This window comes from Photinus pyralis, unplaced genomic scaffold (genome assembly GCF_008802855.1).
Source record: "Photinus pyralis isolate 1611_PpyrPB1 unplaced genomic scaffold, Ppyr1.3 Ppyr1.4_LG6, whole genome shotgun sequence".
NCBI classification, from domain to species: Eukaryota; Metazoa; Arthropoda; class Insecta; order Coleoptera; family Lampyridae; genus Photinus; species Photinus pyralis.
This window is the reverse complement of record NW_022170663.1, coordinates 27,189,312-27,215,572: the sequence shown is the minus strand read 5'-3', so window position 1 is coordinate 27,215,572 and position 26,261 is coordinate 27,189,312. Positions and strand designations below refer to the sequence as shown.

The window sequence follows — 26,261 nt, the reverse complement described above, 5'->3', positions numbered from 1 at the left end:
AATCTTTTCCGTGACCCTTATAGTTTGGTAATTTAGTTGATCACCTAAAGAAGTCACCTATTCAGCGCCGCCCCAAGTTAATGCTGCCACTTACGACTGGCAGACGAGTGATTTTATTATTAGTTTTCAACGTACTTTCAGCCTGTATTGTCGAATTTTTTGTCGCTTATGGTTTAGTTACTATGTACGCTGCCTCCCGGTCTATTATCTTTTATTAATCCGAGAATTTGAGTCTACATACTCTACAAATGCAGTGCCTATTTCTCGAACGAGGTTTTTCATACGAAAAACACCTTCAGGTGACGTCAGTCTAAAGTACATTGCAAAATACATTTTGTGTAAACAAATGTGATCTGTACGCTTATCGGTAATCCCAGAATGTTTTATCTGATAGCGTAGGTAGTATAATGATTAACGACGATTTTTGGGTTAGTAGAGTAGGTAGGTATACTCAATCGACAGCCGCGGAATTATGGATGTGAAACGGTCCAAATGGGAAAACTTGGAAAAATTTTCACTACTGATGTGGAAAAATGTTTTATTGCAATGGAGACATCCAGTGCAGACCCTTGTGGAAATTGCGGCGCCAGTTTTATTTACGTTAATTTTAGTAATTGCTCGATCACTGGTCAGTCCAGAAGAACATCCCGCTTCATTCTATAGTCCTTTTCGGACACAAACGTGGAACCCGTCTGAAAGAAGAAAGTAAGTGTGTTTATTTTGGATTTCGAGTGAGTAAACAAAACCTTTTCAGTACTATCGTGTGGTCCCCGCTTAATCCGTATTTAACCAAAATTATGGATGAAACGATAACTGGGCTCAATGATGTGAGCAAGCACGGATCATTTAAGCACACTGGTTTTAATCATTCGGACAAATTAAATGAGGAATTATTTAACCAGCTCAGCTTGTCTTTGTTTGCTGCAGTGATTTTTGACGACAGTTTTTCCGGGGATGTGAAACTGGAGCGGAATCTTTCCGCTATTTTCAGGTAGGTAAATAAAGTTCAACTCGGATCATTAATGCTCTTGATCACGAATTTTGTTTCCGCAAAGACGCGTATTTAATCTAATCACAAATTATGAGTGTTTGTATGTACGTACCTAACACTCGTTTATTCATTTTGGTTGAGATCATACTGATAATACACGCCTTAAACATTATTTGGCATTTCGAGATGTGTGACTCTATACCTACATATTGACCTTGTCGCGTGTAACACTTTTAGCATGTCTATCTATTACAAATAGAAAAAAAAATGTCGTGATGATGCAGACTGTTCGTTTGCACCAAAGATGTTCATTATTCTCTACATTTTTCTCTATCACATGTCAACACGTAAGCGAGAAGAAGATAGTAACAGTTGGAAATTAGTTCATAAACTAGTGACGTAAAGGTCATCTTTGGTGCTCACGACTGTATGTCGTTTTTTAGCGCATTTTTGAAGAATTAAAAAAAATGTACTATTGTTTGCGTTTTGTCCGTCCGTCGGGACCCACTTCTGCCGTTTTGAACTACTTTTAGAGGAATGGTGCTACAATCTTGGAATGTTTTGCAGTAGGTAGCCTATACCTGGAAGGTGTGCCAGACGGCCATCAAATTTCGCTGTCTAAAAAGGAGCCCCCCACGAATTATTTCGTGAGATGCTGTTTTTGAAAGTGAAACGTGCATAACTTTTACATACGACAACCAATTGGTCTCAGATTTTGCATACGCATGCCTTTAGTGGTGCCAAGTTAAACTTTATTGTAATAATGGACACTCGTGGCTACGCTTCGCGTCGCCACTCGTGCCACAAGATAGTCGTATTACAATAGGTCGCATTGTAACACTTGTCTTTAATATTTTATCTCATTGTATTCTAATTAAAGGTCTCAACGAAAGGGACTGTTTTCTACCAACTACTGCCCTTCTTTCTGTCCTCTTATCAAAGTACAGGGTGGAGGGGTAGGGGCAGGGAGAGGGGAGGGGGAGTGGAACTAGTTTTAACCTTCATGGTACTCTAATGGAAGGTCTCAACGAAAGGAATTAATTTCTCCAACCCTACCCCTCCTCCTCGACATCGTATCGTGACACAAGGGCGATTGAAACGTCTGCAAGAAATATATCCATTGGTGATGTCAAAACAAAAGCTATTTTGGTTTAAAAAATGGGCTTTATCTGCACATGAGTTGTGCACAATCTATACTTGTTTAGTGGTATTTTGATAGATCTGTTTTTAATACCACGTTGTATGCCTCTTGTACTAGAACTACATAAAAACAAAAAAACAAAACCACATTTTCTCTACTTCAAAAAATAAATTACTTTTCTTAGGCGAGACGCACGTATGTATGTTCGTTAGGTGAGTTTGGCGGAAAAATGCACATATAACTTTTGTACAAAGTCGTATGATGTTCGACAGTTTTGAGATAGGTATATAAGAGATTAATTTTCACGTTTTGAGCATTTTTGTGCTCCGGCCAAGAATTATAGTTTTCTTGGAATTTCGAAAGTGATTCATTTGTGAATTTACAGGTCCTATCTTCTAGAAAAAAGGCTTAATTCAATGAATTTAAGCTTCAAGTTTTAATTCCTATTTACGACTCTAAATTCTTATTAAAAGAAGCTAAGCTAAGGTAAGCTTTTTTATGGATTTATTTAAAAGGTGCTTGAATAAATAAAAAGGTGCTATTGTTTGCGTTTTGTCCGTCCGTCCGGACCCACTTCTGCCGTTTCGAACTACCTACTTCTAGGAGAATGGTCCTAGAGTCCTGGAATTTTTTGCCGTAGGTAGCCTATACCTTGAAGGTGTGCCAGGCGGCCATCAAATTTCGATGTCTAAAAGGGAGGTTAAACGTTAGAAAATGGGGGTTGCAAGTTTCATTATTATGCATCCCCTTTGGTAAGGGTGCAGGGTAGGGTGATTTATACCACGATAAATTCAAGATATTTTCTGATAAAATTCTTACTTATAGAGATAATGTATAAAATTTGGTTAAAACATCTACATACAAATTTTAGAATTCTTAAAAATGTAAGCAACTCTACCGTTAAAAGATATTTGTTGAATTCGTTAGCCACATATTTACAGTCCTTATGTATACTACCTTGTATTTCCAATGCAAACTGTGTGTTTTTATTTTGTTGCCCTGTAATATCCTTAATGATGTTCCAGGTGTTCTTAGAATTTCCCTTGCTGTTAAACAAGTTCATATAATATGCCTCCTTGCCATCCTTTATATCATTGTTTAACTTATTTCGATACCTGATAAAGAATAGCCTAAATTTCTCAACTGAGACACCAGATTTACGTTTAAATCTTTTATACAACTTATTCCTAAAAAGAATCCTCTTACAGAGTGCATCGCTTATCCATGGTTTTAAATGAACTAAAGGATATTAGTACACTGGACAGTTATATGCAAATTCAAATTTTAGCGCGCATGCGTTCGCGCAGTACCGAGGGAGTCAGTGTGCAACACATCTGCAAGTGTCATCTGATGGTTAAGAATCTAAGTTTTCGACCTCCCATCTCTTGTGCTTCTCTCGTACCACTCCCAAAACCTCCGAAATTTGGTTGGTTTCTTAGTTTTTCAATCATATCTCTTTAATGGTTCACTTTAGAAAAAAACATTGTTATCAGAAATTGTAGAGCATAAAATTCTACACAACTTTCTTATACAGAGTGGCTCACTGAAAACAGTCAATGCCAATTTTGCCAACTTAACGACAGTTTTGCCAGAATCGCTCGAACGCGTTAATTTTAGTTTTGAGGGAAACACCTAAATTAAGTAATACTACTTACATAACTTTAACCCTGAGAAGGGGGGTGAATTGCATCTCAAAAATTTTAAATGGGAAGGGGTAGTATATGTTAGGTAGGTCGAAAGGAATGTTCATTCTGTTTTCAGAATTGTTTTTATTTTTCAAATCCGATCAGTAGTTCCAGAGAAAATTCGATTTAAATGGATTTGCAGAGCCGTTTTAAATGTTTATTAAGTAGGCGTTGAACTTGAAATAATCGAAAGCTTGTGCCAGAAAACAACATCTGACATAAGTGCAATACCATGAACCACGCCCATAGAATTACTGCCATAAGGAATACATTGTAAACTTCAAGGCAAAAATCCAATGTTGAGTCTCAAATGAACTACCTACTAAGTGTTTAGTATCACTGGTCTTGTAATTTTTCTATATCGAGTGACGTAAAAATCCCATAGGGCGTCCATAAAGAATAAGAAAGTTGATGTGATATATTCGTAACCCACAAGTCATAAAAATTTTATGTAAGCATCATCAGAAAGCCGATAAAAAATTACAAAATGTTTGTTTAAACTATTTTTTGATATCTTTAAAAATAAATCAACGTATATCTTTAAAAGTAAATTAACGCCAGCGCATTTCCGAAAAGACCTTCTTCAGTATTTTTACAATAACTTCGTTATTTGTAGAGCTACAAGACACTCTGAAAGGGAAAATTAATCTACATAAAATTCTGAAATTCTTTGCTCATTTAAGCGACTTCATATCTCTAACGGGTTACGAGATCCCCATACTAATCATCCGGAAAAAATTCACCCTTGATTGTATATAATTGATTTTTACTTTGTTATTTTAATTACAAAGTTAAAAATTTTTAAATATTCATAACAAATAATAAATTTCTTCCATGGGGATCGCAGTTGGAAGCGTCCCCATTACACTTGCCGCATTGCCACGTTGTATAGCAATACTGATTTTTTGTCTTAAATAACTAGTATCTCGAGGTTCTCCAGTAATACTGGCAATACGTTTTCCTAAACACTCCACAAAATTACGAGCCTCTCTGCACCAAGGTCCCAAAGTCTCTACTGCGAAAGGTATAAAAATATGGTTCTGTTCTATAATTGAACAATATTTCCTTATTTTTATACCTGCCGCAGATTCAGCTACTGCACCACCCGTTTTACTTGATAAATTAACATGGGATGGTGCTAGACTGTCGGTGCATGTGGCATCCCAAACTAGCATTTGTCCTTTGGTCCAAGGCACAAGGGTCATTCCATCAGGACGTTTATTGTCGTCACGTCTTAGGCCTACAGGTTCCAACATAGCAGGGTATTTTGCCGATGCAAGTGAACGATGTATTATTTCATTCAAAGATGAGTGTCGAGAATGTCGACCTGCGCTCATCGAGCAAGATAGTCCGTGTATTCCACTGCTGTCTACTTGCGTACCACAAATGCAAGTATGAGGAACGCAAATGTTTGTTCCAAGACGTAAACTGATGGAAATACGAAACGTATTGTTGTCCAATAACAATCCAATGGTTTTAGAGGGAAGTGTATTTAACCATGCGTTAGATTCTGGAACCACCGAAGCTTTATATCTCGCGATATCGAGTTCACTTGTCAGTGTCATAGATCTTACTACACGTTCAACGTTGATCAAGTCCCAATTTCTTTGAACGGAAGGTATAGATGGTATTTTTAGTTCTTCTTTATTAAAACTATTGGAACTTTGCTGTAATGTTATTTATTATGTAGGTACAACATAAAATTCTTGTAAACAATCTTGAATCGTCTTAAAAGAAATATTTATATAAATAATAGTAAGTGACACAATATTCTTTGATATGACCTCAGTCTTGGCCCTCAAAACAAATTAATGTAAATGAAAAATTGATATGTCCAATTAATAAAATAATGTTGGGCCACCCTCTTTGTGCTTAGGTATTTTGATTTATTTGTGACGTTAAATGTTGTAATTTAGAATTAACACAATTTCCATCATGTATTCGAATTTGAAGTCATTGTTGGTTTTATTTAGAATTTTTTTAAATGATATTATGTAATTTTGTTTAAATAATAGAATTTTAATTTGTTTATTTTATTGTTCAAATATAATTGCATAAAATGTTTTGTCAAAGTTGTCTCACGTTATCTCCGGCCATTCCGATAAGAGGGTTATCGCTGCGTGCGCCAATTAATTTTGTAAATAAGCTGTTTTCGCCGAAACGAAAACACATATTATATTCGACGACGCAGCAATTTTGATAAGGAAATGGTTCGAACAGTTGAAAAGCAAGGAATGACGCGCGTTAATTGTTACTTTTTTTAGTGGTGAACGCTTTTGGTGTATCATAGTCAGCAGTTGTTGAAGTCGAGTTGCGGAAGCGTGTAGTACGCTTACGGAAAAGTTATTGGGAGTGTTGTCGCTTGATCGCTTATGTGAATCCTTTCTTTAGTGCCCGTTAAAGGGGGTTTTTCCATTATCAAAGAGCTAATTCTACATCAGTTTCGTAAACAGAACTCCGTGACTCGCGATTGGTCGAGGGGCTCCCTTGTATTAAATTCTATCTTCTACTTTTCTCTACCACAGGAGATATTTCCTGCCGTTGGTATTGTGCTATCGATCTCAAATCATGGTTAAGCGATCGTGGAACTGCTCACTCCATTTTGGAAAGAATGTGATACCTTGCGTAGGTTTAAAGTTAGCGGGTTTTAGACGAAAAATGCTGGTTGTCATTGTGAATATTGTTTCTGTTGTATTAAGATAAGAACGCTGCGCGAATTAAAAATAATATTATGACGGCGCATATACATACGAAGCTCGCGATTTAGGAAAGCTCACTTCGAGCGCATGACTGAAAGGAACGTTTTAATTTCCGTCTCGCTAAGATTCTAATAGTTATTTATGACCTTACCGGGAACCTTAAAATATGAATAGTTAGCGTAATGAGTAGTAATTAAATTGATTATTCACGCGAAATTTTGGTTTAGAACCTTTGGCGTTCTTTCGAAGGTAATTGTGAGAAGGTAGGAGGAGCGAGTGATCTTTAAAGGTCACCTTGATCTATTTTCATATTCAAATTCTCTGCCGCTAACACGTATTCTGGACTAAGTTATATTATATATTATATATTATATTTACTTCTGCCTGCACACCAAAAATAGTGACGGGAGATCCTGTGTATGGGAATATTTCTTTAGGAGTTTAGGGGATTATTAACCAATTAAACACAAAGTTAGTTCGTTTCTTTTGAATTTGTATTTGTTTTTCCTTTTAGAATTGTTCGTAATTGCATAGTTTATTTCAGGTGTTGATCAAAATTTGTATAATAAAAAAGTCATGTTACAATTTTGATTTGTTTTGGGCTAGCTGAACATGCGTTTTGTGGGTGGTATACCGCATGCCATTCCGTACAGCAATAGGTTATATATTTGAGAAAGAAATGACTAAAATTTCGTAATATCTGGACTGAAGTCCTTGATAGATTCTCTTTACTGTGTTAGTGGTATTACATCCTGTACAATGAGGTGTCAGTCTACCTCATGTAATGATGTGAAAATTAAATTTTTATTTAGTATTATTATTTTATTATACAGGGTCATTCTTGACGAGCGTCAGTTAGAAAGATATGGAAAACCTTAGAAAATGAAGATAAACTGATAAGTTCTTTAAGGGTTTTGGCACATGATGAATTGAACTAAAATATTTTCAAGATGGCGCCACTTCCGGAAATACCGGAAGTAGCCATCAACTTTGTTATTTTAAATAGGGACCCCCTATTTTTTCTACATTTTCGGATTCTACGTCGAATTTGGAGTACAACGATACCCCATAGTTGACCCTTTACTCCAAGGGCTTCGCCGATATTCAAGTTTTTATGTCAAAAATTGAATTTGCAGGGGTAATTTTAAAAATTTATTATTCGAAAACGGTGAGAGATATTGCAACACAGTTTTCACTGATTTATTAAAGAAAGATCGAATTTTCTTATGGTATGCGTAACAGTCTAAGAAAGTGAGACTACGCCACTTTTTCAAAGCTCTCAACTTTTAAACGTTTAAATATCCATAACTTCATTTTTTCAAATGGCACCCCCCATTTTGTTCTTCACCCTTGTTTTCCTTTTTCCTAGACCTTTAATTTGATACAAAATGTCAAAAGCTCCCTCAAACGGTTTCCGAGATAGTCCATGTTTTAGTTACTTCTTGTGGCAAATTGATAAAAAAATTAAGTCGCTTGATGTTATTCTTTTGTTTTTATTATGATAATGTTTAAACGTCAAATTTTGCTGCTTGAACTTATACTTCTCGTCAATAATGGCTCGTTTGGGTTACACTAATGAAGATTTTTTGAATTTAATATTAATACACGGTGAATATAATTCCAGATACCCTGACAAGGCGCAACCCACAGAGGCTATAATTCGCAAATTAATACAAAATTTCAGGAATAACGGTACGTTTCAAACAAAAATACAAAAAAAGGAAGCTTGTAGTAGACTCTGAAGAACAAGAAATAACTGTAAAATACGCCAGTACTGAGAAATCTTTGTGCACTCGTATCTGGTATGTCAATTTCTCTTTGGATATCATTAAGCGATGCAGTTGGATTTGCAGCAAAATACGCCAGTACAGCTGTTATTTCTTGTTCTTCAGAGTCTACCGCAGTCTTCCTTTTTTGTATTTTTGTTTGTAACATACCGTTATTCCTGCAAATTTGACGTTTAAACATTATCATAATAAAAACAAAAGAATTACATCAAGGGAATTAATTTTTTTTTAATTTGCTACAAGAAGTAACTAAAATATGGAATATCTCGGAAACCGTTTGAAGCAGCTTTTGACATTTTGTATCAAATTAAAGGTCTAGGAAAAAGGAAAACAGGGGTGAAGAACAAAATGGGGGGTGCCATTTGAAAAAATGGAGTTATGGAGATTTGAAAGTTTAAAAGTTGAGAGCTTTGAAAATGTGGCGTAGTCTCACTTTCTTAGACTGTTATGCATACCATAAGAAAATTCGATCTTTCTTTAATAAATCAGTGAAAACTGTGTTGCAATATCTCTCACCGTTTTCGAATAATAAATTTTTAAAATTACCCCTGCAAATTCAATTTTTGACATAAAAACTTGAATATCGGCGAAACCCTTGGAGCAAAGGGTCAACTATGTATCGTTGTACTCCAAATTTGACGTAGAATCCGAAAATGTAGAAAAAATAGGGGGTCCCTATTTAAAATAACAAAGTTGATGGCTACTTCCGGTATTTCCGGAAGTGGCACCATCTTGAAAATATTTTAGTTCAATTCATCATGTGCCAAAACCCTTAAAGGACTTATCAGTTTAGTTTCATTTTCAAAGGTTTTCCATATCTTTCTAACTGACACTCGTCAAGAATGACCCTGTATATTTTTATTAATAGAATATTAGATTTCCAGGGGAAGTGCATGGCTCCACGACTTGGAAAACTGGAGAGATATTTCCAAGGTACTACCTTCCTGGCGTCAGAGAATTGCAATACGCTGATGGTGGACCACCAAGTTACGCCAATGAAGGATTCTTAATGCTCCAAGAACACTTGTCTTGGTCGATTATAAATCATCACAAAAAAACTGCGTTTGGTAAATCTATCAATCGTTCAGAAACTCCAATCTTTATGCAACGATTTCCGTATCCAAAATATATAAGCGATATACTGCTATCGTCGCTCGAATCTTTCATTGGAATTGTTTTTATGGCTAGCTTTGTGTATCCGTGCATAAACACCGTTAGGGTAATCGCAACTGAAAAAGAAAAACAGCTTAAGGTAAGTCATCAGAAGGTGCTACAATCTCTTTTGATCCGCCAATGACTTTTAGGAAGCGATGAAAATTATGGGATTGCCAAATTGGTTGCACTGGACTGCCTGGTTTTGTAAATCATTCGTCATGATGCTTGTTTCATTAATACTAATGGTGATTTTACTGAAATTTCCCTGGTACCCTGGCACTGAACACACAGTATTTACGCACTCAAACCCAATTATACTGTTTATCTTTTTGGTGTTGTTCTCGTGCTCATTGATAACGTTTAATTTTGCAGTGAGTACACTGTTTTCGAAAGGTATAGCGAGTGCTGCTCGGCTTGGTTAACTGGGAAGTACTTTTTAGCGAGCACGGCGTCAACTTTCGCCGGTATTGCCTGGTTTTTGTTATATGTACCATCTATGGCCATTCAATTCAAATACGACCACGTCTCACTGACGGAAAAACTTCTCGCCACACTGTGTTCCAATTCTGCTTTAGCATTGGGCATGAAACTGATAGTGAAAATGGAAAGTATTGATGAAGGTTTACAGTGGCATAACTTGTGGAGCCAAGTTCAGGGTGATGATCTTCTTTTCGGATACGTTTTAATTATGTTAGCAGTTGATGCGGTGATATACCTACTGATAGCTCTTTACGTGGAAGCCGTTTTTCCAGGGGACTACGGCATTAAGCAACCGTGGTACTTTCTCTTTCTTCCTTCGTATTGGTGTGGTACCACAATTAGCGGTAAGTACTCGCAGAGTTTCTCCACCGTTTGCTAATACTAGCCTTAGAAGGTAATGAAAACGGTGTACATCAAATTGTGAATGAGAACTGCGAAAGTGAACCAACGTACCTTCACCCCGGTATCAAAATTAAGGCTATTGGAAAAATATATTCGAACAATAGAGTGGCAGTAAACGACTTTTCTCTTAATATGTACAGGGATCAAATCACCGTTCTGTTGGGTCATAACGGTGCAGGTAAAACTACGCTTCTGTCAATGTTGACCGGGATGATACCCCCTACGAGTGGAACTGCAACAGTCGGGGGTTTTGATATTAGAACGAATATGAAGGCGGTTCGAAATAGTCTTGGGATATGTCCACAGCACAACATACTCTTTGACGATTTAACAGTTGAGGAGCATCTCTATTTCTATAGTAGATTAAAGGGGGTGAAACGAAGCGAAGTTAATGAAGAAATTGAAAAATATGTTAGCCTGCTGGAACTATGTGACAAGGTAAAGCGTGGTTTATGGGCTAAGCACTTCAGATGTATTTTAGGCCAAGGCGACTTCAAAGCAATTGTCAGGTGGCATGAAAAGGAAATTGTCGGTTGGTGTGGCACTATGTGGCAATTCACAAGTGGTTATGTGTGATGAACCGTCGGCCGGTATGGATCCGTCGGCACGAAGAGCTTTGTGGGATTTGTTGTTGAAGCAAAAGAAAGGTAAGGGTACTATAATGAAAGTTGCATTCGTATTAGAATCACTTCCTTGTTAATATCACAAATACTTGTAATAGCCCTACTAAAGGGTTTTTCAACAAGAACTTTGTTTTCTAAAACAAAATAAAACAAAAAAATTAGATGAAGATGATTAAAATTTTTATTGAATTACAAAGAGAAAAGTTGGGCAATTATGAATGAAAAATGATATGTGGCAAATGTCCACCACGAGCACGCTGACAGATGTCGATTCTTTCCTCAAAGTTTTTAATCACTTTTTGGCAAAATGACGGGTCTGTTTCGTTAATCACATCACGGATTTTGAGTTTTAAGGCTGCAATCGATTCGATTGGCTCCGTATAGTCTCTGTCCTTAACATAGCCCCACAAAAAATAATCCAGTGGTGTTAAATCACACGATCTGGCTGGCCACTTAACAGCTGAGTTTCGTGAAATTATGCGATCGGGAAATTTGGTTTGCAATAAATTGATCGTTTCATTGGCTGTGTGACATGTGGCACCGTCCTGTTGAAACCACATGTCAGTGATATCCACGTCATCAATAATAGGCCAAAATTGAGTTGTTAACATCTCGCGATAGCGTGATCCATTGACCGTTATCGCATTTCCAGTCTCATCTTCGAAAAAAAACGGCCCAATCGCCCCTCCAGACCACATAGCGCACCATACAGTGACACGTTGAGCATGTAAAGGCTTCTCAATAATCGCTCTAGGATTTTCAGAAGCCCAAATGCGGCAATTTTGGTTGTTGACATACCCTGGATTTTAATGATTTTAATGCGATTTTCAAGCGAAATTGAATTCATTGTAACAATTGCCCATGCATCTACTACGAATACGTCAAAAAACTAAATGTCAAAACTATGATGTTGCCGGTGTTGCCACAACTGAAAAACAAAGTTCTTGTTGAAAAACCCTTTATTACCGTATCACGTTTCTGCTTGATGAAAATAAACCCACAAAAATAAACCGACTATATTGAAAAAAAAAATCCAAATTCCACTGCACCCACAATTGATTTTTTTTAGTATATTAATTACTCAATTACTTACATTACAACTATCCTGAATCTGAATACTATTTAAATTTACTTAATATAATACTTAATTAAAGACCTACAGCAATGAATATACCTAATGGCTAAGTACTAAACTAGCCTACCTATAAAACCATTCGCCGAAAAGAATTATAAAATGACAAAATTAAAATTTAATATAAATCAGTTCCTAGATAACTTTTGATAAAAATAACTTACAATTTAGACATTTGTATTCTTCTCCTTTTGAGATGGTGTTTTTGTAGTGGAGGATGATTTAAATTATTCTCAATCTTTGTCTATTAATTCCAATCGCGTAATCCAAATTGAACAACAATTACCTAGCGCGCATTTCGTACTTTGTATAATTTCTGAACGGAAGTTTTTCAATCGCACGTTAAACAAAACTGCAGTTGCTTTTTTGCAAGATACTCAATGATTAATACTTTCCGAACAATTCACTATTCCAGAACGACCAATTTGCTCCTGGTTAAAAGACACGATTTTAACTTAAAACGTCCGACAAATTATATCTATTTAATTGGACCTCTTTGACGTCGATGGTCCAAAGCCACGGGGCATCAGCGACATTCGCGTCTACTAAAAAAATTCTCTCGGTGGCCCGTAGCAGCGTTTTTTTCCGCAGCGAGACTCGCTCGTGCGAATATCTCTTCTAAATTTCGGATCATTTTGTTTTTATATCGCGAGTAAACCAACGCCCGTAATTAACACTCCCTACGATTTACCGGAAATAAACCAACTCATAATTTTTTAGCCTCACTGTTTCATTACATATTTTTCTTAGAATCAATTGCGTCTTTTAACCAGTGGCCTTTTTTAAATCACCTACTAATCGTTCACTAGCCCAAAATTGGAAGTCCAAAACCAATAACTCATCTAAAATTTCACGATATTTGAAACTTAATTACATCGAAAAAAAATGTTTGTTATTTTTAATGAAAACTACAGCTTCCCAGAAATCTGAATCATCGATACGCACTTCTAGCCGAATATAATTTTGAAATCTACAAAAAATTGGAAAATTTAACAAGCTTCCGTTACAGTACCCCCTTTTTGTTTTTAAAAGCAAAACAAATACATGAGATTTGAAAAACAACAAATTAAAATAAACGGGAGAGAGAGAGAGAGAGAGAGAGAGAGAGAGAGAGAGAGAGAGAGAGAGAGAGAGAGAGAGAGAGAGAGAGAGAGAGAGAGAGAGAGAGAGAGAGAGAGAGAGAGAGAGAGAGAGAGAGAGAGAGAGAGAGAGAGAGAGAGAGAGAGAGAGAGAGAGAGAGAGAGAGAGAGAGAGAGAGAGAGAGAGAGAGAGAGAGAGAGAGAGAGAGAGAGAGAGAGAGAGAGAGAGAGAGAGAGAGAGAGAGAGAGAGAGAGAGAGAGAGAGAGAGAGAGAGAGAGAGAGAGAGAGAGAGAGAGAGAGAGAGAGAGAGAGAGAGAGAGAGAGAGAGNGACTGACTGAATTTATTTATCTAGCTCGTTTAGAATAGGTCTTAAAAGACCTCTCTTACCTCTTCACGAGCTTAACATACAATAATAATTACATTATATACATTGTACAGTTCAAAAATGATAAAGAACAATTATTAACTAGGTAAATTAACTGAGAAAAAGAAATGGATTGCCCTACCAAAATAATACACTTGATTTGCGGGAATTGTGAATAACAATAACAACTCATACACTTAGGGTCACTAGTAATCGTTCTTGTTTAATAAGTAGTCTTTGAGTCTTTTTTTAAACACTGCAGCTGTAGTTATGGTTTTAACGATTTCCGGTAAGTTGTTATACAGCTTGATAGCTTTCACCGTGAAGGACTGAGCATACACTTCTGTTTTATGAGTTGGGAGCACTAGGACTTTATTTTGTTGACGGGTACAACTTTGAAAAAAGGTGAACTGATCGTTTAGATACTCTGGTGTCTTGTTTTTTAGTATTGAAAGAAGTACATTTAGTATCCTAAATTCTTGTAAGTCTCTGATCTTCAGCATGTGCAGGATTTTGTATTTATCGTAGATTCTGTCATCTATACGCAGGTTAAAAATATATTTAACGCACAAATTCTCAGCTCTTTGAAGTTTGTTGTTTTGCACGTAATTTATGTTTGCCATTGCGGCAATTACTATAATATGTATAATATACATAATAGTAATATACCAACCTTGCGTTACGCACGGGTATGTTACGGTGTTGATACGGTCTAGTGGGCATAGTAGTCCGTCCGTATCGTCTACTTTCCGTGCCTGATACGTTCATAGTACGGTCCATGATACATGTATTTGTATCATGGTACGGTCATGATACGGTACGGTGTAGTGGGCTACGCCTCACACGGGAATTTTCCACGCGCGCACGGAAAAAGCCTGCTTTCCGAACTCCTAATGAAATATACTATTGCTTCACACCCCAATTAAACATGATTATTTGGCTACAAAATATAGTAGTTGGCGCAAATGTAAACAAACGTCAATTCTAGTAGTGGCCAAAACTTGTATTTTGCGAAGACCAAAGAATGACGTGCCGAAATCTCCCAGAACTGACCTTCTTAAGCAAGTTTTCTCCGTCCAACAAGAAAGTGCATTAGTGGAGCATATTTTAGACCTAGAAAAACGTTTTTTATGGAATAACTCCTTTGGATGCTCGTCGGCTTGCATTTGAGTTAGCGGAACAAATGCAATTAAAACATCCTTAATAGGAGTGCGAAATTGGCTGGAATTGACTGGTTGTCCGGTTTTAAAAAAAGAAATCCACAACTTTCTATTAGGGCTCCTGAGCCTACAAGCCTAGCACGAGCAGCAGGATTTAACAAACCTCAAGTCCAAAGGTTTTTTGATGTTTTGCGATCGGTTTTAGACGCTAATGATATGCGATCAGACCAGACTTACAACATTGACTGGTGCCAATTCGGTACCAGTTCCCAGAAAGATATTAGCTGAAAAATGGAAAAAACAGTTCGGGCGCATTGTGAGCACTGAACGTGGGTTTAATGTTACCGCAGTTTGTGGGATTTCAGCTGCAGGATCTTACGTTCCAGGTTCCACCATTTTTTCTTTTTCCTCGACAGCGCATGAACCCACTATTTATGAAGGGATGTTCACCAGCTGCAGTTGGTTACGCTAACGGTTCTGGATGGATGGATTCCGATCACTTTATCAAATATTTAGACCACTTTAGTAAACATGTGAAACCCAGCCCAACCAATAAAATATTATTAGTGCTTGATAACCACAACAGCCACTGACAGGTCTCTAGCAGCAATAAATAAAGCACGAAAGAACAATATTATAATATTGGCCACTTGACCGCACCGTGTTTGGATCTTTGAAACACCAATATGTGACCTATGGCACACTAATAATCCTGGTTCTCGTCTCTCATTGTGTAGAGATTTTTTCAAAGGCATTTCTTCATATCGCCACTATGGAAAAAGCTGTGAAAGGTTTCCAAACGACTGGAATTCATCCATTAAAGGACGACATATTTTCCGACGAAGATTTCCTTCTTGCTGAAGTCACAGATGTTTCAATGCCGAAAAAAAACGGAAATTTTCAACCTGAAACCGAAAGCTTTCAACCTGAAAATGAAAACATGCAACCTGAAACTGCAGATGTATTTAAAGAACCCCAACCGAGTTGTAGTAAAACGTTTGAAAATGTTATCTTGAAAATTTCACCCTGCGCAGGGGCGTCGGAGACAGAAGAGGAACTTGTTTGTTTAGTGTGTTCATAGAATGTGTTCGTAAATAAAATATTAGAAATGAATTTTTGTATTGTCACATATTTTGGAATAAATTTGTTTGCTTTTTATCTGCAAAATCATTTAAAATGTAATTATTCCCCACGTTCCTCTTGCACCTATTATATGGTCCCCTATGCCCCAGCACTATGGGGACCAGCGCAGTGTTACAAAAAAACGGTTTTAATTGCTTCAAGATATTTTTTAAATTAAATTTACATCGGGGAATCGATAAAGCAATGCTTGTAATAGAGAGTGTTGAGTTTACACCTTTTCAGTTATTTGTTTTTTGAAAATATAAGTAAAAAGTCCTTAAGCGGTCCCCTGTGCCCCCTCCGCCCCTAGGCACCGCGAATAAAAGTAAAACTAGTGCTGAATCAAACAATTTGTTTTGCGCGTGCAAACTAATGCACATTCAAAAGTTCGTTTTATACGCCATGCTGATCTGGTGGGACAGAATCAACCCCGTAAGGTGTAAGTACTGTAAAAATAATGTATGTGTGAAGATCTCGAGGATCGTTCGGTATTCAGTTTATCGAATTTTTGAAAATCAACGTCTGAATCATTAAGGGTTCTTTGGTTACTATTTGAATGACAATGAAGTGTTAAAAAATCAAAAACTCTTAAAGACTCGGTTAAATATGAACATACAGTAAATTTACTTTACTGAGATCGTTGCAGATATAACGGTATCTACTCGATGTCGTTCAACTGTAGTACCGAATCATCCCCTAACTGGTTACCCTGGACCGAAACAACGATCTTTTGACGTGTTGTTAAAAACATTAAACCATCCCACGAAACATAATCCTTTGCATGACATTGAAATTGATTTATGTACTTTCGTATTTCCTTTCACAATAAATATATAATTACTAGGTGGTGATTTCCGAGTAAACATTTCCGCTAACGATTCGATATAATAAAATCCCTACCGTTTCGAACGGAAAGTTTTCGCGCTATTACACTTCGACGTGGCGTGGGTGCGATTACATTCCCCACGTATTTTTCTACGCTGGACCCTGAATTTTTGCATTCACCTCGTATTAACATCGGCAGACTCGCTTAAACATTTTTTTCATTCGTTCTACCCGAACTACCCTCTTCGAACACCGGACTGTCACGTGAATCCCATTAATTTCATCTTATACCGCGGTCGTAATCGAGGGTTAGTCGCCCAGAAAATAAAAAAAAATCTAATGCGTTCGCGGGCCCCCGGTACGATGTGCAGTATTTTTTCTGATTCGACTATTGCAATCGTATTTTCTAATTTATAAACCAGCACTGTTGCCGACTTCACATTTACATTATACAGTGTGTTCGAGATAATATTACGGACACCATCTCTTTTATTTGGCGAGATTTTAAAAAAATGGGCAAATTTTACGAGCCCAACCGTTGTCTTAACAGAAAACAAACGTAAACGAGGTACTTTTGCACAACTAAACAAAATTCAGCATACAGAACCCTATAGGGTTCTTGTTAAAGTCGACGTATTCTAATCATGATTGACCATTAACCATTTGTACATACCTTTGAAACTCTAAATAATAGGTATCATATATCATATTCAAATATTTCTAGATAGAACCATTGTACTAACTACACATTTCATGGACGAGGCCGACTTGCTTGGAGATCGTATCGCAATAATGGCCGGTGGTAAATTGGAGTGTAGCGGTTCCAGTTTCTTCCTAAAGAAACGATACTGCGCCGGTTATCAACTAGTATTAGACAAATCACCGGACTGTCACATTGAATCTGTAACAGACCTGCTGAGACGGCATATACCCGATATAACTGTCAGAAGCAATATTGGTTCTGAATTGAGTTACGTGTTGGACGACGCATACAACAGCGTATTCGAACGGATGTTAAGTGAACTAGAACAAGAATCTCATAGTTTAGGTGTGCTTAGTTATGGCGTGTCCTTGACAACTTTGGAAGAGGTGTTTATGAAGTTAGATACATGTCTTATATTAAGCTCTTTGTAACTCTACGTGTTTTTAGAGTTGGGGCTGATCATGGACAACAACAGCAAATTGAAGAAACTGAACGCTACGGTGCTTTGAATGCGAGTTACTGCTTAGGTGAAATCGATGATGGCAAGTTGCTAACAGGATTGAGATTGTGGTTGAACCAAATAAACGGGATGTTTTACAAAAGATGGTTATCAATTCTACGGTCATGGTTGCTGTTTCTAATTCAAAATTTAATTCCGGTAGTGTTCGTGGTGATCACCGTGATCATTGTAATGAAAATACCAAGTACTGCTAACCAACCTATGTTGGGATACGAGTTAAATGTCTACGACAACCCAATCACTCCAATCAGTACTCACTCTGCGAACCCCCACTCGCAGAGCTTTATAAATATGCTTACCAGAGCCAATCACATAGTCATTAACTGGAAGAACATCACCAATGACGAATATTCCAAAATGATGATCGACGAATCAAAAAAGGGCATGGGGGACTATAACACTCGTTACATTACCGGTGCCTCGTTCGAAGCGGACAAGTCCATTATCGCTTGGTTTAGTAACCAACCTTATCACGGGGCCCCATTGGCGTTACAAATGGTAATGAACGCAGTTTTACAGTCAGAAGTGACACCCGATTACGCTATCGCGGTGTTTAATTGGCCATTGCCCGAGACTTTAAGCAAGCAGGTGAACCGTAAGCAAATTGTAAACAACCATCGTAATCTTGAAACTTGCAGTTTTCCGGTTTACAATCGCGAGTCAACATTGGCTTTCAAATAGCGTACAACCTCGGCTTTGCAATGGCTTTCGTAATGGCATTTTACATAATATTCTACATTCGTGAACGATCTACTAAGTTCAAGCACTTGCAATTTGTGTCCGGTGCGAATGTCGCATCTTTTTGGATTCCGTCCTTCGTATGCGATGTTCTAACGTTTATTTTCACATCAGTATGTGTCATTGTAGCGTTGGTCATATTTCAAAAGGATGGCTTCAGCACAGCAGAGGACGTCTGTAAGTATACCAAAAGTGCACCTACCACCAACGAATCTTCTAAAGAGGCACGTTTTATTATTAATCCCTCAGGATTTTTGTGAATTCCCTGACTGGTTTCTAAAATAGACTTAGATCATTGAAGCACCTAGCAACTCTTTTGCGGTTCACGTCTCCTATTTCGTTACCTACATACGAAATATTCTGCTCAGCTATACTTATGTATCGGATACTTTAGCGGAAGATGACCTGTAAGGAACCGATGATCCACCTTGCTGAATGTTGTGACCTGCTTGGATTTATGCAGCGAGGCCTTGAAAAATCGCTGAACTTGTCGCGGGTCAAGTTGCATGTTCAGTGCGAAACTCCTTGTCTCTTCCTACTGATTTATTACTTATTGTTGTCTGTGACTTTTGTATGCCACAATAAGGCCGTGGACCTTTTGGCATAAGCGTGGCAATGTTTTTGCCAGATCATCTTCTTTTATATTGCCTGAAATATTCGCATGTCCTGCAACCCATCATAAAATAAAATGGTTTTTATTCGTCAACTGCATCATGTTGCAGATGTACCTCCAGAATAGTTCAAAATCACAAGTACGCTGGCTGTCTGTGAGGACATCAATTGTTGCACTTTTTTCCCTATTTGAATCAGTTAGAAGACTTCCGTTATTTAATATTGAACTGAAAAATGGAACAATGTACTGCTGTGCTAACCATAGCAAATTTTTTATACCGGGTACCAAGTTGAAATATGTGTTAAAACATGCGGAAACATCATTAGTTAACAAAACCAAATTGGCAGACGCGTTAGTTGGTAGCATTTTTGAGGCAGACGCCATCAAAGACGTCGAGAATCACTCAGAATCGCGTGATCGAGTACCAGTTTAAAAGTTGTGTTAATATGTGTGATAAAATGTGCTTAATCGATACGTGAAGTGAAAATTTGAAAAGACGGTAGCATCTTCGTAGCAGATGCAGTTAAATATTTTCATGCCATCTCGTTTCGCTACTGCTGCCAAAACGTTGAATGTATTGTCGTGTTCTTGATGGTTTTGACTGAGATTTTGAACGTTATTGCACTTGCAGTGATTTCACACTGTTACTGTTCTTTGAAACTTGCGCACAATTCTGTCTACTGTGCTACTGCTTGGAATCGGTCGATTGGGGTACTTCACAGTAAATAAAGACGTTATTATTTCCTCTTTCTCTTCAGTTAAATACATGATAAACGATTTAGATACACTAATTTATAAACAAGTATAAATTTAATAATATACGTCAAAGGCAAATAATGAAACGTGATCGCTGTTTTTTTAGGAAAAGACTTTTCGTTCAACATTGGCACGATCCTATCCCGGAAGTCGCTCACATCTTTAGAAAAACACAGGTTGTAGACCGGGATCAGGTCTTCTGTGACCGGCAATCTTTCCTCGCGAGAGGTTTATACGTCTTTACGTATATCTGTGGTAATAGTATGAACAAATGCAGTATTTTTTTCTTTGAAAAAAAACGCTTTTCAGACTTTTGCTCTAAAATAATTACGGGAGCTAGTAATTGACTATAAAGAAATTACCATTGAAACTCCTATGCTGCGTCGCGTTAGGCACCACCCTGTATAAGCGCTGCGAAATGTCATCCCTGCCAAACATTAGAGAGTTTAAACGCCATTAGAATCCATTCAACCCGACTTTGGATAAAAATTTTAGCAGCCCATTCTGGAGTGGGATTTGTAATTCCACTTTTGTCGTGTCAGCTGATGCCACTATTTGGCGACAAAAGCCTGGAAAGTGAGTGTTTCCATGGCGCTTTTCGACAAGTTGTTATCAACCTTTCAAAGTTTCCCCATGCTATTTGAGTGAGCTTTTGATAAAACCCTTTTATCTGCACGAGGCTACTGGGGATATACTAATAATGCCTTCACAGAATTGGCACAAGGTCTTTTTCTTAGATCACCTTATTTCAGAATTGTACATAGCAAGCGTTCTAGACAGTTCCCAGAGTTCATCTCGCTTCTGCCTTTTGGGCTTGTTAAATGGCCTTCTGGCAGTCGCTTGACGTTTTTCTAGTTCCCCATTCCATCAGGACGCATTCTTTGGAAACTCTTTGGTTTTTGTTAGACAAGTAATTTCATGTAGATTACTGTTTCTACTGTTTGGTGAATTTCCTCAACCTCAATTCTGATATACTCCACCCGTCCGTAGGTTGAGGGACCATGACGGTCAATGTGGGTACTGCCTCTGCGACCAGATCTCTAGAAATTGAGTTAGTGGCGAGGTGTTATCAAATTGTATGAGCAGTTTACAGCTGCGTTTAAAGGCTATAGTGTTTGTTTGTGAGATGAACAACGGCGCCCTCCTGCTCCCTCTTCTCGCTCGTGCTTAAGCCGTTTTTCTCTTTTTGTTCGTGCTTTGGATACTCCGTTGGTTCATCGGGCCTGTCCAAAAAATAGGCGTTCACGAGGTGTTGCGCCCTCCCGTGACCTCGGGCTAGATACAGTGATTTAAAGCAACTGCGCAGTGCCATCATCGATGCAGGTAATCCAACAACCAAGAAACCTTAAAGGGTAAACTTAAGAACTGAGCACACACATTTCCCCCACCTGGGTTAAAGATAGCGTCGAAGCTTGCTGATGTACTTTAAGCTTTTCTGTGATAAGGTTTACCTCGGAGCATCAGTCGTGTAGGATGCCTACCCTTTTTCCTTTTAGAGCATGTTTAAAGTGTGTAGAGGGATTGACCAGTTTATGTTGAAAAAATTAAAATTATAGATGCCTGTATTTTAGTTAAAATCCTGGTGATAGGTTCTGAAATCCGAAATCGATCACTTTTATATACCTATATACTTAACTCAACTCAATATCCTTGTCATCGACATACTAGAACTAGAATCATGAAAAAAATTCGTTTCCTAGAAAAAGATTACCAATCGATTGCCACTAGAACTTTATCCACCTTGGCGCTAACGACGGATGCCCCCAAAATATAAAAAATCCTCAATCCTGTTCCAAGTTGAAAAATCCGATACAACTGAATACCGAACGATCCTCGAGATCTTCGCACATACATCATTTTTACAACACACCTTAAGGGATTGATTCTGTCCCACTAGATCAGCATAGCTGAAACAAGTTTCATAAGTGGCGCGTTTAACGCACGAGTTCAAGTTTAGAAAATGAGCCGCTCGCGGCGAGTTTTCAAATGAACGAGTGCGTTGGGGCGTCTTATGAAACAAGTTTCTTATACTATTTTTTCTATTGAGAAGATATTTTCGAGAAATTTTTATCAAAATGATGTTATAGTAACTTTTTGTAACTAGGGAATTTTGATACAGAAGGTGTATTAGTGCAGGTTGTATTAAGTTGGCAGTACGACGTCCCAAATATTTCACTTATTTAAATACACTCTCATCAATTTTGTTCTAATTAATAAACTTCAGAAATTAGTACATTAACTGTGGAACAATTCATAAAGGCAAAATACAGTCCTTCGTCCTTTTATATAAGTTATGTGAAATTCAGTCGTGTCACTGTCGATTAACGACAAAGCTAACAGCTAACAGATTTCGCCCGTATGACACTGCTTCTACTTATATTGGTGACTGACATAAAAAGAAAAACAAAGGTTTCTTTGTGCGATTTGCCGGTCACTAACGGATCGGTCCTTAGTGGGTTGTTGTTACGTGATAGGTGTCACTCATTCGGACGGATTCGGCTTCGGATTGTCACTTCCTCTTAGGCGCATAACGATACTACACAAATCAGGCTCACGATATTAATAACGCAGAACAAATGCTAAAAGCAATAAGCTGCTTCTTTAAAATATTGTTTAATGTGTTCCGAAGGTATCCTCGTTGTCATCCTTTCCCCATTCGAAATCTCCTTTATAACCTGTAGGTCTTTTTTGGAAGATAGGTACACTATTCGTACTAGTAATCATTGGTCACAGATTGCACGTAGATGTTGAGCGTGCTACAAAAAGAGGCATTAATCATTAATGTAAAAATTTACCTCAAAGCCCCACATTGTTGATATCTCGGTTCTTACGCTACATACCGTAATATTTAATTCCCTTCTCAGTTTTGGGAGAAAGTAATTGTGGTTTTTTCATATTGTTCTTCTTGTAATTTGATTAACACTTTATCAGCCTTACATGTCTCGCTTTTAATCAAATAGAAAGGGAATCTTGTCTTTCTGTATATCAAAGCATAACCCTAATTTGTAAATAAATACAATCGACTGTCAAATAGGGTAGTGAATTTAGGTTTTCCTCTTTAATACCAACTTAAAAACGGTGCGTTAATAGGTCTCATTAACGCACTGTTTTGAGCGGAAAACAGTGCGTTAATAAGAACATTTAAAAATCGAAATAGAAAAAACAAATTTTTGAATCGGTATTAGCTTTCCTTTTATTCGAGGCCTACATACAACATTTCATGCAACTCGGTTCATAACTAACGGAGATGTCAGAAAATCGGATTGCGCATGCACAAGTCAAATTTTTTTATCGGCATCAGTTTTACTTTTATTTGAGGTGCCTACATACAAAATTTCATTCAAATATCTTAACAGATAAAAAGATTTGGATTGCGTATGCGCAATTTTTTTAATCTGCATAGTTACCTGAGGTATGCTCTTTGTAACAAGAATTATAAAAAAAGGAACCCTTTTTTGGAGGTTTGGGCAGTTTTTGGGCTGTAACTTTTTGACCCGTTAGACTACGTAGCCGAAAAACAATAGCGATCTTTCTTATATACTGAAGAACATGTGTATCAATTTTCAAAGCGGTCGGATGTCTCTACACAAAGTTATCGTGCACACGGACAGACAGACGGACAGACAGACAGCAATACAAAATTATAAACGATCTCGAGGATCGTTAATAATTTCGATACTAATAGTAAAACTGTAAGAGATAGCTATGGGAACACATTACTGGTTTAAACTTTTTTCATAGCATTTTAATATGATAGTATAGGCACATAAAATGCCCACGTGAATAGTTACATATGTTTACAATCATTTTTCAGCCCGATTGTTAGCCTTACTTCTCAGTTTTGGCTTTGGTAGCTTACCAATTACCTACCTGGCGTCATTCGTGTTCGACGTGCCCACATCAGGTTACGCCGTGCTTAGCTTGTTCAACATAATTGCTGGTGAGCGTTTTCCAAATCTTCATCATCTGGAATTTATACTATCTCTCTCTAGGTAGTGGATTCTTTATGATAGTTGAAATTCTCAAAATCAAGGCGCTGGACTTAATGAATGTCGCAAAAATCCTGCACCAGATATTTATGGTGATGCCTCACTACTGCCTCAGCTCGGGCTTGAGAGACATGCACGTGGTCTATGATACGCTACAATTATGCCAAAGAGCGACGGAGATGTGCACCAACATTATAGAAGGCATGCCGTTTCTGCCTAATGGTACAATAGCCTCAACGTGTGACATTGCGGTTTGTTTCCAGTTCCCAGAATGCTGCGGTAACGGCGAATTTAATTCTATACACAAATGTAACGAAATTCTTTTAGACAAACAGGGCTACTTTTCCTGGACAAGTCCAGGTATCGGACAACAGGTCCTGTACTCGTGTTTGGTGGGAATTTTGTGCTTTGCCATTCTGTTTTCAATCGAATACGGCATTTTCTCAACCATTTGCAATGCGTTTCCTCGTCGTTGTAAAAAAGAACACTCGTACACTCCGGCAAATATGATCGAGGATGCGGATGTGTGCGAGGAAAAACGCGCGGTAACGCACAATGTCAGTACAGGGAACATCTGCAATTACAACCTGGCCATGCATCAGCTTTCGAAAAAATACAAGGAGATGGTAGTTGTCGATGGAATATCTTTGGGCATACATAGATACGAATGTTTCGGATTGTTAGGAGTGAATGGTGCTGGAAAGACGACGATCTTTAAGATGATGACTGGTGACGTTAAGATGACATCGGGAGACGTATGGGTTCACGGTTGGAGCATTAGAACGCATCCTAAGGAAGTTTACCAGTTAATTGGCTACTGTCCACAATTTGATGCGTTACTTGACGATCTTACTTGTCGAGAAACCCTTACAGTATTCGGGCTCCTGCGCGGAGTTAGAATAGGCCAATGCAAGCATCTTGCCAAACACTTAGCGAAAGAGTTTGATTTTCACAAACATTTAGACAAAAAGGTTAAGGAACTTAGTGGTGGTAATAAAAGGAAACTAAGCACTGCATTGGCCTTAGTCGGAAATCCACTGGTATTATTTCTTGATGAACCAACGGCCGGTGTTGATCCCGCGACCAAGCGCCACCTTTGGAATGTGCTGTGTAAAATTAGAGATGGAGGAAAGACGATTGTGTTGACATCGCACAGCATGGAGGAATGCGAAGCACTCTGCACGCGAATGGCGATTATGGTGAACGGAACGATTAAGTGCTTGGGTTCAACTCAACATCTGAAAAGCAAATTTTCCGACGGTTACACTTTAACACTAAAAGTTAAGCGATTTGACAACGAGGAGTCGCAACAAGCGGCGATTGACGAAATAGAAAATTTTATCAAAGATAGTTTTCGAGAAACCATTTTAAGGGAAAGGCACCAGGAGCTGCTAACATTTTATATTACCGATAAATCTCGTCCATGGTCAAAAATGTTCGGCATTATGGAACACGCAAGAACTGTTTTTGACATCGAAGATTATGCGTTAGGACAATGTACTTTAGAGCAGGTATTCCTCACATTCGCAAGACAGCAAAGAGAAAAATAGTGTAATTCATTTGTTGGTTTTATAAGTATAGTGTACCTATAGTTTTATTTATATCCGCAGCTTATGTGGCCATCTCCAATGTGCGTAACCAGAAAAAAATATTGTGTCGATTTGACTTTAATGTAGTAATGTAAATACAGAATATTTAAAACAAAGGTACTTAATATTTCTGGTATTTGTAACCGAAAAAAAAAACTTGGAACCGGAAACGTTATTCAAGAAGTTATGATAACGGGAACCGATACTTGTACAGTTAGTATGTAATTATAATTATTATAATTATAGACGGCTTTGGCGAGAACATTCAAATAGGCCGCCATGTTAGTTTGGCATTTCCGCTACGACAGAATATGGTCAAATATTCCGGTGTGACTTGAAGTTGGCGTTAGCCCGCCAAGCTAGTAGGAGGCTAAATCATTACAAATAGGCTAAAACAAGCTGCGAGAACGTACTTCCGCCCCGCGATTGACAGTTGCTTGCCTATCCTATCTTGACAACAGGCGCTTATAGTAAAATCTACGTTACGCGCTGTCTAGTTATAACCATATATATAAGAGAAGGGTTATAACCATATACAGTGTGTAAAGCGATGGAGTATACAAGAGGGAATTTTTTTTAAATATTGATTTATGAAAAAAATTTATTCTTAATGATATTTTTTGCTTGCTTTGAAAGTACCAATAACTTTTCGATGATCTAAAATTTATTTATAGAAATCTGGAAAAATAATAAAATTAATTTTTTT

At 37.7% G+C, this 26,261-nt stretch overlaps 1 protein-coding gene across 1 annotated transcript; it reads left to right on the top strand.

The window, feature by feature from the left end:
* The first annotated feature begins 225 nt into the window (after positions 1-225).
* On the top strand, positions 226-25,641 carry LOC116173426 (ATP-binding cassette sub-family A member 3-like). The gene is made up of 13 exons (XM_031490897.1): positions 226-705; positions 755-991; positions 9,180-9,555; positions 9,608-9,851; positions 9,899-10,282; positions 10,330-10,778; positions 10,822-10,987; positions 17,372-17,747; positions 17,798-18,458; positions 18,509-18,785; positions 23,792-23,917; positions 23,970-24,245; positions 24,294-25,641. The coding sequence occupies exons 1-13, from the start codon at positions 473-475 to the stop codon at positions 25,514-25,516; spliced, it is 5,028 nt and encodes a 1,675-aa protein (XP_031346757.1). The 5' UTR covers positions 226-472; the 3' UTR covers positions 25,517-25,641.
* The last annotated feature ends 620 nt before the right edge of the window (positions 25,642-26,261 follow it).